The sequence below is a fragment of the Lipotes vexillifer genome, unplaced genomic scaffold (assembly GCF_000442215.2).
Source record: "Lipotes vexillifer unplaced genomic scaffold, Lipotes_vexillifer_v1.1 scaffold1139, whole genome shotgun sequence".
Lineage (NCBI taxonomy): Eukaryota > Metazoa > Chordata > Mammalia > Artiodactyla > Lipotidae > Lipotes > Lipotes vexillifer.
In genome coordinates this window covers 1,903,008-1,917,557 of record NW_006798273.1, presented here as the reverse complement: position 1 = coordinate 1,917,557, position 14,550 = coordinate 1,903,008, and the positions used below count along the sequence as shown (strand labels likewise).

General features: G+C 45.3%; 1 protein-coding gene across 1 annotated transcript in view; it reads right to left on the bottom strand.

Moving 5' to 3' along the window:
- ACOXL (acyl-CoA oxidase like) overlaps positions 1-14,550 on the bottom strand; it is a 395,915-nt gene that overhangs the window by 192,615 nt on the left and 188,750 nt on the right. Inside the window, 1 exon segment of the mRNA XM_007470234.1 lies at positions 10,223-10,339. Coding sequence (XP_007470296.1) covers positions 10,223-10,339 — 117 coding nt within the window.

The following is a 14,550-nucleotide window of genomic DNA, read 5'->3' as shown; positions in this document are numbered from 1 at the left end:
GAGCGGTTCCCCTAGTGGCGCTTATCCACTATCATGCTCTCACGTCTGCTTGCCAAGGAGCTCTGAGAAACCCTTCTGTGCTCAGGGTGTGTAAGAGCCCAAGAGGCACATGTCTTAAGAAAGTCTGATACAAGAAACTCGGAGGGGCGCAGAAGATAAGTTAGAAAATAGGGATACTGTGGCAAAAGCATTCTCCGTTTCCAAACCTGTTTATTTAAGTGAATGCTTCTAGAAACGTGAAATATTTCCTTATAGGTTATGTCCCTTTGAAGAATCGGAACCCACCATCGAGGCAAGACTCATTAGAAATGCAGATGGAGTATCTCTAAAACAGTTAAGTCAGCAAGAGGGCAGGATTCAATTTACAAAAATCTGTACTACATAAAAAGAGCAAACAAGACATTTTGGCAATAAGAGTTCAGGACTATATTAAAAACACAGTTCGGGAGTATCATAAACAGTACTATAAATACTATCAAATACTATATGTAGTATATGATATATAGTTACAGACAGTCTTCATTTGGTGAAGGAACTCTAAGGGGCTTAACTATGCTGAACCCCATTTTTTGATAAGGACAGGACTTTGGTGAATTTCTGAAACTATGAAGTAACATTCCACCCATTCATTTATTCAACAAATATCAGCGAGATGTTACTTTGTGACAGGCATCGCTTTAGGTAGTTGCTATGGAGACATCACACCATCGTAAAGCAATTATACTCCAATAAAGATGTTATTAAAAAAAAAGAGAGAGAGAAATTTGTTGAGTTGTCATGAGGCATTAAATGAGTTACTCCACGTAAAAACCTTAGGACAGTGCCTGGTACGTGGTATGCAACTGAATATGTATTAGCTATTGTCTTAATTTTATCCTTGCAGGTGTTGGGCAAAAACAGTAGGACTGGATCCAATATAAAGACAGCAGCACGATGGTGCTGTGGCCCCTCCTGGCCTGGAACACAGCTTGGACTACTGAACTGCCCATTTGGGCTGGAATAAATAACAGCAGAGGCAAACCCAAAATACTCCTTTGGGCTGGCACACCACAGATATTGATTTATTTTTAAGTTGCTGTCACTTTCTAAGCTAGGAAGTTCATTTTTGTAGCAAATCCCACTAGATGATTCCAAGGGGAGATTTCAGTGACCAACCGCCCTGGCCAGCCAGCCCTGGGCTCCACCAAGAGTGATGTAATCACACAAGGTGATTTCATTCAGTTGAGTCGAAGTACCTCATGCAGAGAGCCAGGCACCCTTAGGACGTGGAGATGCCAAATTAAGAATCCACGATTTCTATGCTGGAAGAATTCATAACCACAAACCAAGAGTAATGGTGAAATGAAAAAAGGAGCCCGGGATGCTGCTCCAAGAAGCTTACAGAGGGCTCCTGATTCCAGGAGGAGCTCAGGGAAGAAGGTGACTTGGAGGAGATGACAAGCTGAGCTGTGTCTCAAAGGATGACAATGAGCTACCAGGTGACGGGAGGCAAGGATGTGAGGCGTGAGTGACAGGGCGCGGTGCGGAGGCTGCCTATAAGAAAGGCCGAAGCAGGGGTGGGGCTGAGCACAGGGTGGAGAACAGAAGGCACGACGAGTGGCTGCGGGCAGCAGGGGCCAGGCAGGGGAAGGTGCCCCGAGGCCACATGAGCGAGTGAGTTTCATCCAATACAGAAGCCGCAGGAGGGTCCCAGCAGGCAGGTGAGAATTCAGATCTCATCTTGGACCTTGTGCTTGCGGAGAACAGATTTGACGAGGGCCAGGCTGGATATACGGGGCAGGGAGGCAAGAGAGGGAGCTGGGGAGGGTCCAGGCGAGATGCCAGGAAAGGTGAGCTTTGAGTGCTTTTAGTGTAGGGAGGAAAAATCACCAGAATGCGGTAACTGACGGGATGGGGGTGGGAAGTTTGAGGCGTCTTGGGGGTGATGGCACAACAGCAGCTAACAGTTATCGAACATGTATTCCCACCACAGTCATTAATTACGGTCACAGTCTGTGAGTGAGAACACAGAGGGCATCAGCTTGCAGGTCCAGTAAGACCCAGACGCCAGGGCCCACAGGCAAGGCACTGGACCAGGATGCACGCAGGACACCGGAGCCTCAGCGGTGGGAAGCAGCCCCACGGAGGTTAATAAGTGACCCAAGGATGGGCACCCACAGCCAAAGGGAAAACAGGAATCCTCCCTGGCCACGTGGCCACCCAGGCAGGGCTGTGACCTTGCTGTTGGCTGCCAAGTCCTCAGGGCCCAGAGAGGGACCTGACACACAGGTGGTGTGATGAGGGGACGAGGGCAAAGCTCTGCAGTTCTGGAGAGAGAGAGCAGGTGGAGAGCCCTGGCAGGCTCCTCAGGTGGCCATCCGTCACCTGGCACAGATGCCCCCGCTGAGACAGTCCCCTCCCCACTGAGCTGGCTCTGCCCGGCAGCTTGGCAGGCAGTGGGGAGATGGGTCCCACCTCTTCCAGAGCAAACAGGCACCAAAGGCCAGCCGGTTCTGTCCCCTCCTTGTCAAGGCTAGAACATGAGTGGGGCGGGGGAGGGGGTTGGGTAGGGGGAAGGGGGCTCACTAGGGGCCAAGCAGGTCCTTCCCCCCCTCCCCCAGTCTCCAGGCTTGTGAAGGCGATGGGTACGGGAGGGGATCAGGAACCAGGTCCACTTGCTGACCCACTATTGTCAAACCCTAGACAAGGCAGCACAAGCTCCATGTGGCAGGGACCACGTCCAACTCCAGCAGGAGTGCCAGACTCAACAAACAGAAACAGAGCACGCCCAGTAAAATTTGAATTTCAGATAAACAATGCATAATTTTTAGCTTAAGGGCACACTCCCTGTTGCAGTCATGGGAACATACTTAGACTACAAAGGTGTGCGTTGGCTACCTGAAACTCAAGAGTTAACTGGGAGGCTGTATTTTACGTGGCAGCCCTACTAGCAAGGTGCCCCGTAAGGTTGCTGAAGACAGGAATATATGTGATGTGCCCTGGAAGAAGCTGTCCCATTTCACTTCCGTGACCTGTTTGTTACTGTGACGTGAAGCTCTGACTATCTGTGCTTTTGTCACATTAGATGGGAAGAGAGACAGGGCCACTGACATGGCTAGTGGCCTGTTTTTCCCACTCCAGCCACATACACCTGAAGGTCTGGATGCTCACGAGTGTTTCCCTGCACTTGAGCGGGACCCAATGCATTGAACAAACATCTACTCCATCAAAACTAAAGTCACCCAGACCCTGAAACTGAAGCCAGTTGACTGGCAGAATTAGGTCCACGGGAATTGAGAGATGGGACCTATAACCAAGGTTTGATAACCTTAGTTTTTTAAAAGTGGGGTGTGTGGGGGGGGAGAGGTACTTAGCATTTGTCATGTAACAACCTTCATCTAACTATTTCTTCACCAGTTGGAGGGGAGGCAACAGGCATATGGTAGATGAGAAATAGGAGAGCTCGATTTTGTCACAGAAACACCAACTTCTCCCGGCATTGTTTCAAAACACAGACAACCTCTCGTCCCCCCACAGCTGAGGCACTTCGTCCTGGGGATTCCTTTAACCAGATTTTCGGTGGGTCAACCCCCTGCTGCCACCGAGGAGGCACAGGGGAAGAAAACAGAGCCACGAGGGGGACACTGAACTAGGCCAGAGACCACAGAAGGCCCAGGGAGGTGAAGGTCAAGGAAATCAGGAAGGTCCCGGGGGCAATTAGACTGACAGCTTGGTGAGGGCATATGTCTGACGTGTCCTGTTCAACACTGTCTCACCCATGCGTGGCACATGGTAAGGGCTCCGTGATTTTTTATTTTTTTACTAGTCAATTTCCATTTATTACCTCTCCTTTCTCCCTTGAAACCTAAACCTGGAACGGTGATCTCTACTTCTCTGCCTTTGAGGAGTATCTCCCTAAAATCAAGAGAAGCTTTAATTTTTATTAATAGTGACAACACAGTTCTTAGAAAATCCAGGTATATGACGCTTACATCAGTCTAAAAAATAACAATGGAGCTGAAGGAAAAAAACATGTTGATACATATAACACTTTTGTTACATATAAAGATGGGTGTACATAAGTGTATATATCTATAAACATATATACATATATACAAATATGTATTTTATACCTATATAAACTATAAATGAGGAACACGCAGTGCCTCTTTGTTATGTGGTCTAGTAACTTCTCGTGTCATGGATTTGTAAATAGTGGATTAAGAAGTGAATGTATAGACAGCCTGTTGCCTCTTCATAATAGTCACAAGTTCTACAGGGCAAAAGATCCAAAGAAGAATTTTCTTTGCCTTTGGCATGCATGCAAAACATTCTTAGGTTTCACTGTCAGATTATCTTGATCCAGTATACATGTTCATGATAATTTAGTACTGCTGCTTCTTAACTGTTAGCAAAATTTATTTCCAGGTCACGCTAGGAAACTCCCTAAAAAGTTCCTGTGGTTCTCAGCTCTGGCTGCTCATAAGAATCACCAAAGAGCTTAAGTACACACACTCTGGATTCCTTGGGATGCTCCCTAGACCAGGTGAATTCGAACCATGGGAGTGGGTGCACAGAGTCTGTAGTTTTTAAAAAGCACATCAGAGAACCACTGGAAACCAGCCTGTGTCAAGAAATATCTGGCTTAGTTGAAGCAAGGCTGGGAGGGTGACGACAAAAGGGGTATAATGGGGTGAGGGACACTTTGTAGAGAGTTAGTGACAACTTCAGATGGAATCGTTGAGGTTAAAAGAAGTGTCACAGGGGGGCTTCCCTGGTGGCGCAGTGCTTGAGAGTCCGCCTGCCGATGCAGAAGACGCGGGTTCGTGCCCCGTTTCGGGAAGATCCCACATGCCGCGGAGCGGCTGGGCCCGTGAGCCATGGCCACTGAGCCCGCGCGTCCGGAGCCTGTGCTCCGCAAATGGGAAAGGCCACAACAGGGAGAGGCCCGCATAACGCAAGGAAAAAAAAAAAAAAAAAAAAGAAGTGTCACAGGGTTAAGATATAAAAGGACACCAGAGACTTTTGTTCCCTTAATAACAGTAAGAAGGAAAGTGGATAAAATAAAAATTGTATTTTCCCAAAGAACAAATGCTGCAGGGAGCCTTGATGAGCTGAATTCCAGGGAGGAACCAGCCCTTTTTAGTAGACTGGACATTGTGTACGAAAGAAACAGAGAACTTGAAGACAGATCCATGGACATTATCCAAATTGAAGTATAAAGAAAACAAAGAACATAACTTTAATGACATGTAGGACAGTATGAAGCAGGTTAACATCTGTATAGGAAGGAAAGAAAGAATGGGGCAGAAAAAATATTTAAAGAAATAATGGCCAAAATATTTCCAAATTTGATGAAAAACTTCAACCCACAGATCCCAGAGGCTCCACAAACTCCAAACAGCACAGACACACAAAACCACAAAACCACACCTAGGCCAACATAATCAAACTCTGAACATCAAAGAAAAAGAGAAAATCTCAAAAGCAGTTAAAGTGGGGATATATGAGGAATATAGGGAAACAGCCAGAAAAATGATGGCTGTTTTCTCATGAGAATCAAGGAATCAAGAAGCCTATAGCGTGAGATCTCAAAGAAAAATAAACTATCAACCCAGAACTCTGTACATATTGGTAATGTCTTTTTTCAATAAAGGAGAAATAAAGACTTTCTCAAAAAAAAAAAAAAAAAGCAATCGGGAGAATTCGCTGCTAGCAGACCTATTCTACAAGAAATGTTAGAAGTTCTTCGGGCAGAACAAATATGGTATCAATTACAAATTTGGATCTATACAAGTAAATTAACAGTGTTAGCAATTGAATAAAGGTAAAATAAAATTCAATTTTACTTATTTTTAATTGCTCTAAAATATAACTATGTAAAAGAAAAACAGTAGCAATATATTGTGTGTTTGCAGCATATTTAAAAGTAAATTATGTGACAACAATAGCAGAAAAAGGGATGGAAGGGAGGAATTTGGAATATGCTGTTTTAGGTCCATACACGACAGGGCAAGCAGTATAATAGTTCAACACAGGCTCTAATTCAGTAAAGATGTACACTGTAAACGCCGGGTCAACAAGGAAAATATTTCCAAAAGCAGTATAAATAATGTCAATCAAAGAGATAACATGGAACAATAAACAATATTCATTTAATCTAAGAGCAGGCAGAAAAAAAGGGAAAAGAAACAAAAAAACAGATGGAAAAAATAAAAATCAGCTATCAACGTGGATTTTAATCCAAACGTATCAACAATCACTTTAAACACAATTGGTCTAAACACAGATTTTCAAGTTGGATAAAAAAACCAAGACCTAACTATCCTCTGTTTTACAAAGAAACCCACTTTAAAAATATAGCCAGGTTAAAAATGAACATATGAAAAAGATGTACCATGAAAACACTAAAGAAAAGGAACCTGGAGTAGCTATATTAATATGACAAAATAGACTTCAGGACAAGGAATATTTTCAGGAATTAAGAGAAAAATTACATAACGATAAAGGGATCACTGTCCAAGAAAATATAATAATCCTTACATGTATATGCATCTAAAAAACGTCAAAATCCTTGAGACAAAAACTAATAAAGCTGAAAGAAGAAATGGATAAATTTATCATTATAGCTGCAAATGCCAACCCCTTTCTCTCAGCCGTTGATGGAACAAGTAGGCAGAAAATCAGAAAGGATGTATATAGTCTGCAGAGCACAACCAACCAACTTAACCTAATTGGCATTTAGAGAACTATCGTCCCAACTATAACAGAATATATGTTCTTCGCACCGTGGAATGTGTTAGATGTGTGTGTGTGCGCGCGTGCGTGTGTGTGTGTGTGTGTGTGTTCTGGGCCTTAAATTTGAAAGAACGGAATCCTTCATAATATGCTCTTGGACCGTGACAGTACTTCTAAATAACCAAAGCAGTCAAAGCAGAAGTCTCAAGGAAAACTCAACTATTTTGTACTGAATGAAAATACAGTGTATCGAAAGCACAGGGATGAAGCTAGAGTAATGCTTAGAGGGAAATTTTAGTACTAAATGATTAGGCAAGAAGAAAGGTCTCAAAGCAGTAACCTAACCTCTCACCTTAAGAGAGAGAGAGTGAGAAGAAATTAAAGCAAAGCAAGTAGAAGGGAAGAAATAACAAACATTGGAGGAGATATCAAGAACATTAAAAGCAGAAAAACGGTAGAGAAAATCAGTTGTATCACATCTGTTTTTTTGAAAAAGCAATGTAATTGATAAACCTATACAAACTGATGACGGAGAGAGAAAACAAAATATCACAAATGAAAGAGATGAAATCACTACTGATTCCACAGACGTTAAAAGGATGATAAAGGAATACCACAACCAACACTATTGCCAGAAGTTTGACAAATTAGATGAAGTAAATAAAAATCCATTCAAGAAGAAATAGGTAATTTGAAGAATCCTATATGTATTAAAATCTACAAACAAGATTGGAGATCAACATACTAAAGTAAACACTATTCCCATATACTAGAAATAAACAATTTCACCAAAGAAAAGTAAAATGCTTACGTATAAGTACAACAAAATATGTGCAGAATCTGTGTGCTGAAAATTACAAAACACTGGAGCTAGAAATCTAAGAAGACCTTTAAAAATGGAAAGACACACGGTGTTCAGGAACTGGCAGTCTCAACGTTAAGAAGTCAGTTCTCCCCAATTTGATGTATAGGTTCAACACAATCCCAAGCAAAATGCCAGCCATCTTTCCTATAGATATTTACAAGATGATTCTAACACGTATAAGTGCAGGCAAAAAGGAATGAGAAGAGTCAAAACAATTCTGAAAAAGAACTCACATTACCCAATTTCAAGGCAAATCAAAATTTAAAGCTAGCAAATCAAATCAAAATTTAAAACTATTGCTCTGATCAAGACACTTTTAAGAGAATAAAAGCCAAAGTGACAGACTGGGAGAAAATATTTGCAAATCACATATATGATGCCAAAGAATCTATCCAGAATACAAAAAGAACTCTGACACTCAACAATAAGAAAATAAACACCCCAATTTAAAAATGGGTGTGGGACTTCCCTGGTGGTGCAGTGGTTAAGAATCCGCCTGCCAGTACAGGGGACACGGGTTTGAGCCCTGGTCCGGGAAGATCCCACATGCTGCACAGCAACTAAGCCTGTGCGCCACAACTACTGAGCCTGTGCTCTAGAGCCCGTGAGCCACAACTACTGAGCCCGTGTGCCACAACTACTGAGCCTGTGCTCTAGAGCCTGCGAGCCACAACTACTGAGGCTGCACACCACAAATACTGAAGCCCGTGCACCTAGGGCCTGTGCTCCACAACAAGAGAAGCCACCACAATGAGAAGCCCGTGCACCGCAACGAAGAGTAGCCCCTGCTCGCTGAAACTAGAGAAAGCCCACGCACAGCAACAAAGACCCAACGCAGCCAATAAATAAATAAATAAAAATAACTTTTAAAAAATGGGTGAGGAAAATATACAGATGGCAAATAAGCACATGAAAGATACTCAACGTCATTAGTTATTAGGGTGATAAAATCCAACTATTAGAAAGACCAAAATAAACTAAAATTAAAACAAAGCAAGACAAAACCTGATCATAACAATGGCTGGCAAGGATGCAGGGCAATTGGAACTCCCATATATTGCCCAAGAGAGCATAAAATGGTCCTACCTCTCAGAGAAACAGGTAGTTTCTTATGAAGTTAGACATACACATACCCAACATCCTGCAAGTCCTCTCTAAGCATTTACCCTAAGAAAAATGAAAAACTTGTGTTAGAATATTCACTGTGGCTTATTCATAGTAGCTAAAAGCCTGGAAACAACCTGAATCTTCATCAGTGATAGAAATGGATGAAAAAAAATGTGGTTTATTCATTGAATGTTACTACTCAGCAATAAAAATTAAACTCTCAACAACATTGAGGAACATCAAGACATTCCACTGAACGAAATAAGCTGGACACACCCACAAAGACATACTGTATGATTCCATTTATATGAAGGTCAAGAACAGGCAGAAAAAGCTATTGGGATAGAAATCAGAAAGGTGGTTGTCCCTGCTGTGGTGGTGAGTGGGGCAACTTGCAGAGGGGCACGAGGGAACCTTGTGGAGTGATGGAAATGTTTTATATTCGGTTTAAGTGTTCATCACACCAGTGTATATGCTTGTCAAAACTCACTGAGCAATCAAATCTGTGCATTTTACAATATGCAAATTCAACCTCAAAAGACATTCAAGAATATTTTAAGGAAGATGTTAGATGTGAGTGATTTACATTTTCTTCCAGGTGGCTTGGCTCAATCTTAGTGCTGCTACCGAAGCTCAGTCTGCAGGATTCACTGTTCACACACCCCGGTATCCCAGTGTTGAGTGCATAAGGGTAGAGGGGCGCCCACCCAAGCTCCTCCCAGCCAGGCCAGAAGCAACCGAGCAGCCCCATAAGCCAGCAGCACACTATAGGCAGAATCTCTCCAATCACCTTCTTTTCATAAACCCTGGCACCAGCTTACCCATTGGCGTGGTCAGTTTCACACACACGCCAGTTCTAAATTATTCAGAAATTAATTCTCGTAGTTCCCACAAGAAGCAGGACTGCACAGGGAGGAAAGAACACAGATAAGGGTCCAAAGTCTGGAGTTACATTCCCAGTCCACCCACTCCTGGACCCTGTGATCTTAGGCAAATCTCCTAAGTTCTGATCTTTACCATGTGGTAATGACCCACAACTGCCCAGGCAATGTCTAGGCTTATGAGACAAAGATAAGAAGAGCCAGCTGTAAAATGTGAAGTTCTGTGTGAATTTACAGTATTATTACTGCGCTTTTATTCAATAGCCCGCCACCATATGTACACATCTTGACCTATTTTTGAAAATATTAGTATAAATTAGAACCGTTTTCAGAGGTAGAGAAATTTTAACTGTTTGAGTCTGTTTCTTTTAGAAACTCTGGAGAAGCGTCAGTTCGGGTCTTCCCAAATTCTTCGTGGACCCCATCATCAGGATATATGGACTACCAAGATTCAGATGTCAAGTTTAACCTGAGCACTGGATTTTAACCACAGACTCTTTCGTGTTCACAGTTAAAAGTAAATTTTTTAAAAGTAAAAATTTTTTTACAAAAGAAAAGATGTGAAGCCCCTGCCTGCCTCTCTCTTCTGCCTCCTATTAATGCCAGAGCCGCAGACTCACCTCAAGAGGGCAAACCCCCAGAGGCATCTCACCTGTTGGCGAAGGTCAGGGCCAAGGCCGTGGCCAGGTGAGGCATCAGCCGCAGGGTCTGTGTTTGGTGCTCAATAATCTTGACCTCTTCCTTGGCTTTGGGCCCAAACGGCCTCTGGCTAGAGAGAACCAAGCAGACACAACTTTACCAAAATCCAATAGGCAACATCATCCCAAACAGCCATTTGTCTCTCAAATACTTCAGATACAGAATGCCTCAGTCTCCTAAAATGTACTTAAGATGGCAAAAGTTTCTGAAGATAGCCCAACAAAAAGCTTTTCAGCTGCTCTGGAAATTAACCTTCCCACCATGGAATATTTTTAAAGCAGTGTATCTATTTAATACACAGAGTAATTTTTACTCCTTAACATTTACGTGGCATTTTATAATTCCTAGTGCCCTGCGATCATTAATTATTCAGCTTTACTAAGTTCCTGACATAATTAATAGGACAGGAGTGATACCCTAGAACATATTTCAAAAGGACAGTCTCAACAAGGAGGCCACGCCAACCCCGGTGCTTCTGTCAGATTCACAGGTGGGTCATTATTTTCAGCCCACCTAAATCCTGCCCTGCAGTTCCTCGGACAAAAGGTGTTCTCCACATCCTTCCTTAAACCCCGTGCCCTGTGGACAGCACTGCCTTTCACTCTGATGCAGCTGTGTAGGGGTGAACAGAGGTCCTCCTCAGAGCAGCTTGTAAAGTGGGGTGGGATCGTCCCCAGGCATCACCCGTGGGTTAATCTTTACAGAATCCCACGGCTGCAGAAAGCATAAGCCCGGCCTGTCTAGGTCACCCCCCTGCCCCAAGCAGGCTGATGCTCTACAATCCTGGGCTTGGCAGCCTCCCTTCTGTGAACAGCTCCGATCTTAATGTCAATTTCTGAAACATTTCACACACACACGTGCACACACGTGCAGACGTACGCACACAGGTGCACATCGTGCTAGGTTATCCAACAGGCAGGGCGAACCTGTGCTTCAGACGCCAATGAAACGAGGATACCCATCAATCACTCAACGAGAGACGGGAAACAGCAAATTTTTAAAAATTTTGTTTCATACTTTCTGGGTCATAATTGCATGCTTTAATGTTCTTCCTATTTGTAATTAAAAGGAGGGTACCATGATCTTTTTAGTTCACAAGGCATCTAGAATTCACAACCTGGCCACCTCATGTGGGTGGTAGGCAGTGAGGACAGTCCTAACAACAAGCACACACAGGCACACTGTGAGCGCGGGCTCCTTTTCTACGAGCATAGCTTCCCCAGACGCCATCTAACCACCCCACAGATAGTTGTCTGAGGAACATGACCCCATCCTGGCTTTGCCCATGCCCTCCATCCATCCCAACCACAACAGGGCACAGTGCCAAAGGAGCCTGACAGTCCGTAGGAAAACCTCTCAGCTTTTTCTGGATCATCATGAAACCAATAAAACAGTCACAGATCCAATAATGGTGTCACCATAATGTCGGGTCATTCTACAAACTCCATTTGTGCCCACTCTCTTAACTTGCATTTTGAAATGCTGTGTTTCTACTGGAACTTTTCCTATGGTCGTTGTGGCTAAACTATTCTCCACCGAAACCAGCTATCGCCACATGCGATTCACTCCCCTGGGGGACATCTGCAGGCCTGCTCGGTGCCAGCATCACCCGAGGTGCCAGGCATCCCCCAAGGTCAGGAAGGCTCAGGCCCGGCCACGGAGCTCATAGCCTGAAGCTCACAGTCCAGGACACGGACGGAAGCAGCCCAGGTGGCGTGGGCAGGGAGAGCCTCGTGCATCCCTCCTTCCCATCACCCCCTCATCCCACCCTGTTGGTCACCAGTATTTCCTCCTTTGGTGCCAGAGCATCATTGCAGGAAGCATCACCCACATGGCAACAGCAAAATAAGGGACTGATCACAGTGCCTTTTAGGTTTTGTTTTGCTGAAAAATAATTACAACGAGAATATACTTTGAGACAGTATCCCATCACGTTTTCTGATTTTGTGTGTGTAGTGTTGGTCTTGGCCGCCACTCAGCAGGCGCTCAATATTCACTGAATGAATGAAAGAATTAATGAGTTTTGGCAATGAGGAAATACCAATGAAGCACCACAGAGTGGCTCACTCTGACCTCACGGAAGGTCTTTGGATGCCAGTTCTGACCCCTGACCTGCCGTGCCTCAGTTCCCCAATGGAGGAACACCTTGAAATCACCCCATTTCCTCTCTGAGTCTCACAATTCAATTGGGGTGACAGGAGAGCAGAAAGAGGCCACCAAGTGTCCACGCAGCTGGCCTCTCAGTGCCTCTCCCTGTGCTGATAGGGAGGACGGGGTTTAGCTAATGCATTGCCAAGCGACCAAGTGATTTCATAACAAGGATCTGCATTTCCAGCCTTTCTTGAAAACAAAGAGGATCTGGCAACACCGGACCCCATTCCCCTGATGGGATTCCCTGGAGGTCTGAGGCCGTCAACCCCTCCACTGGGGGCATGGCTGCCCCCCCACGATCCCCAGAGCCCTCTCCACTCACCAACATTACCTGCAAGCCTGGGAGGCACTGCATTTTCAAGCCCTGCCACGGTGGATTTCTATTTTTCATCCAGAATAAATTTACATCAGCATCCTAATTTGTTAATTAAGTTCTGTGATTATGATACACAGCCAAGCGGAGTCATTCTGTATGAGTCTATGAATTCATTAGGAAAATTCCTAAGGGCAAAACAGCCCTGGCAGCTCATACAGAATAAAATCCAAATGCCTCAGCTTGGCATTCAAGACCTGCTTTGGCCTTACTCGAGTGTCCCAACTGTTTCCTGCTAAGCCCCGCAGACGCCTTCCCATACTGGGCCTCTGTCCAGGCAGACTCTCTGCCTGCAGCCAGCCTCACCCCTAACTACCACACGTCATATTTTTGGTGGCTCAGCCCTCTGCTCCCATTGAGACGTCCTCCCCTCTCTGGACTCACCCCTTCAAACACCAAACCAAAGCCATCAAAGCAGGCAGCTGCTTCTCCCCAGACTGCCCCGAGCATTTCATCTGTTACTCCTCCCACATGGGAGCACTTTTCCCTTTCATGCTGGCGCTGTGTGCACCTGTATTAACCACAGGTTTTGATGCGTTGCCATCTGGGCCCTTGCTGACCCTGGAGGGACTGCCCCTCCCAGGACTCGCCAATTCCTTGATAGAGCAAAGGATTACATCTTTCATTGCCAACTAGCCAATCTAGAGCCCGCATCCCCACCACCTCCTTCAGGGGCTCTTTCACTCTGGGCCACTGTTCCCCTGCCCTAATCTCCCCCTGGCCAGACCACTAGGACAGCCCCCAGGGCCCCCAAACCTGCTGAAATCGTTCAAACTAGCCTAAACCAAAAAATCCTGAACCTGCTTAGCCTGCTTATCCTGCCTCACCCATGCCTTCCCCCAGTAAAAGCACTTGTCCTCACTCCCTCTGACTCCTGACTGTCCCTGGTGCCTCCCCAGGTGGCCCTGCATGGCATGGCATCCCTCCATCTCTTGGGAACTGCAAGCAACAAACTATGTTTTCAGTGGCAGTGGGCTCCTGATGTGTCGTCTCCTGTCACCATACCTGAACAATTAATACAACCTATGGCTTTGGTTTTCTTTTAATTTATTTATTTTTGGCTGCATTGGGTTTTCGTTGCCGCGTGCGGGCTTTCTCTAGTTGTGGCGAGTGGGGGCTACTCTTTGTTGCAGTGCGCGGGCTTCTCACTGCGGTGGCTTCTCTTGTTGCACAGCACGGGCTCTAGGTGCGCGGGCTTCAGGAGTTGTGGCTCGCGGGCTCTGGAGCTCAGGCTCAGTAGTTGTGGCGCACGGGCTTCCTGGACCAGGGCTCGAACCCGTGTCCCCTGCATTGGCAGGTGGATTCTTAAGCACTGTGCTGCCAGGGAAGCTCCAACCTAGGATTTTAAAACAGCACCTGGGGCCAAGACTCACAGCTCACGGAGGGTAGGCCTGTTCTGTCTTCAGGTGCCCCAGCCTGGCCAGGTGTGAGTGGGCGGGAGAGACTGAAAGCAAGGTGACAGATGTAGTGTCCTGCCATCTCCCAGCAGCAACACACCCAACTCCTCCAGCACCCATCCCTCCACGTCTCTTTGGAATGTTCACTTGTTCATAGACGTTCTGATAAAAGCCCAACTGGCAGACACTGGAGTACTGAGTGGGAGCCAGTGGGCAGTTACGACAGCGATGGAGCAACTAAGCAACTAAGATGAGGAACCCACCCTGTCCTTATGCCCAACAACCCACCCACTGCTGGTTTGGCGTTGGGTTTTTTTCAAGAAAGGAACAAATGAGTGGGCAGAAGGCAGGCAGCACCCA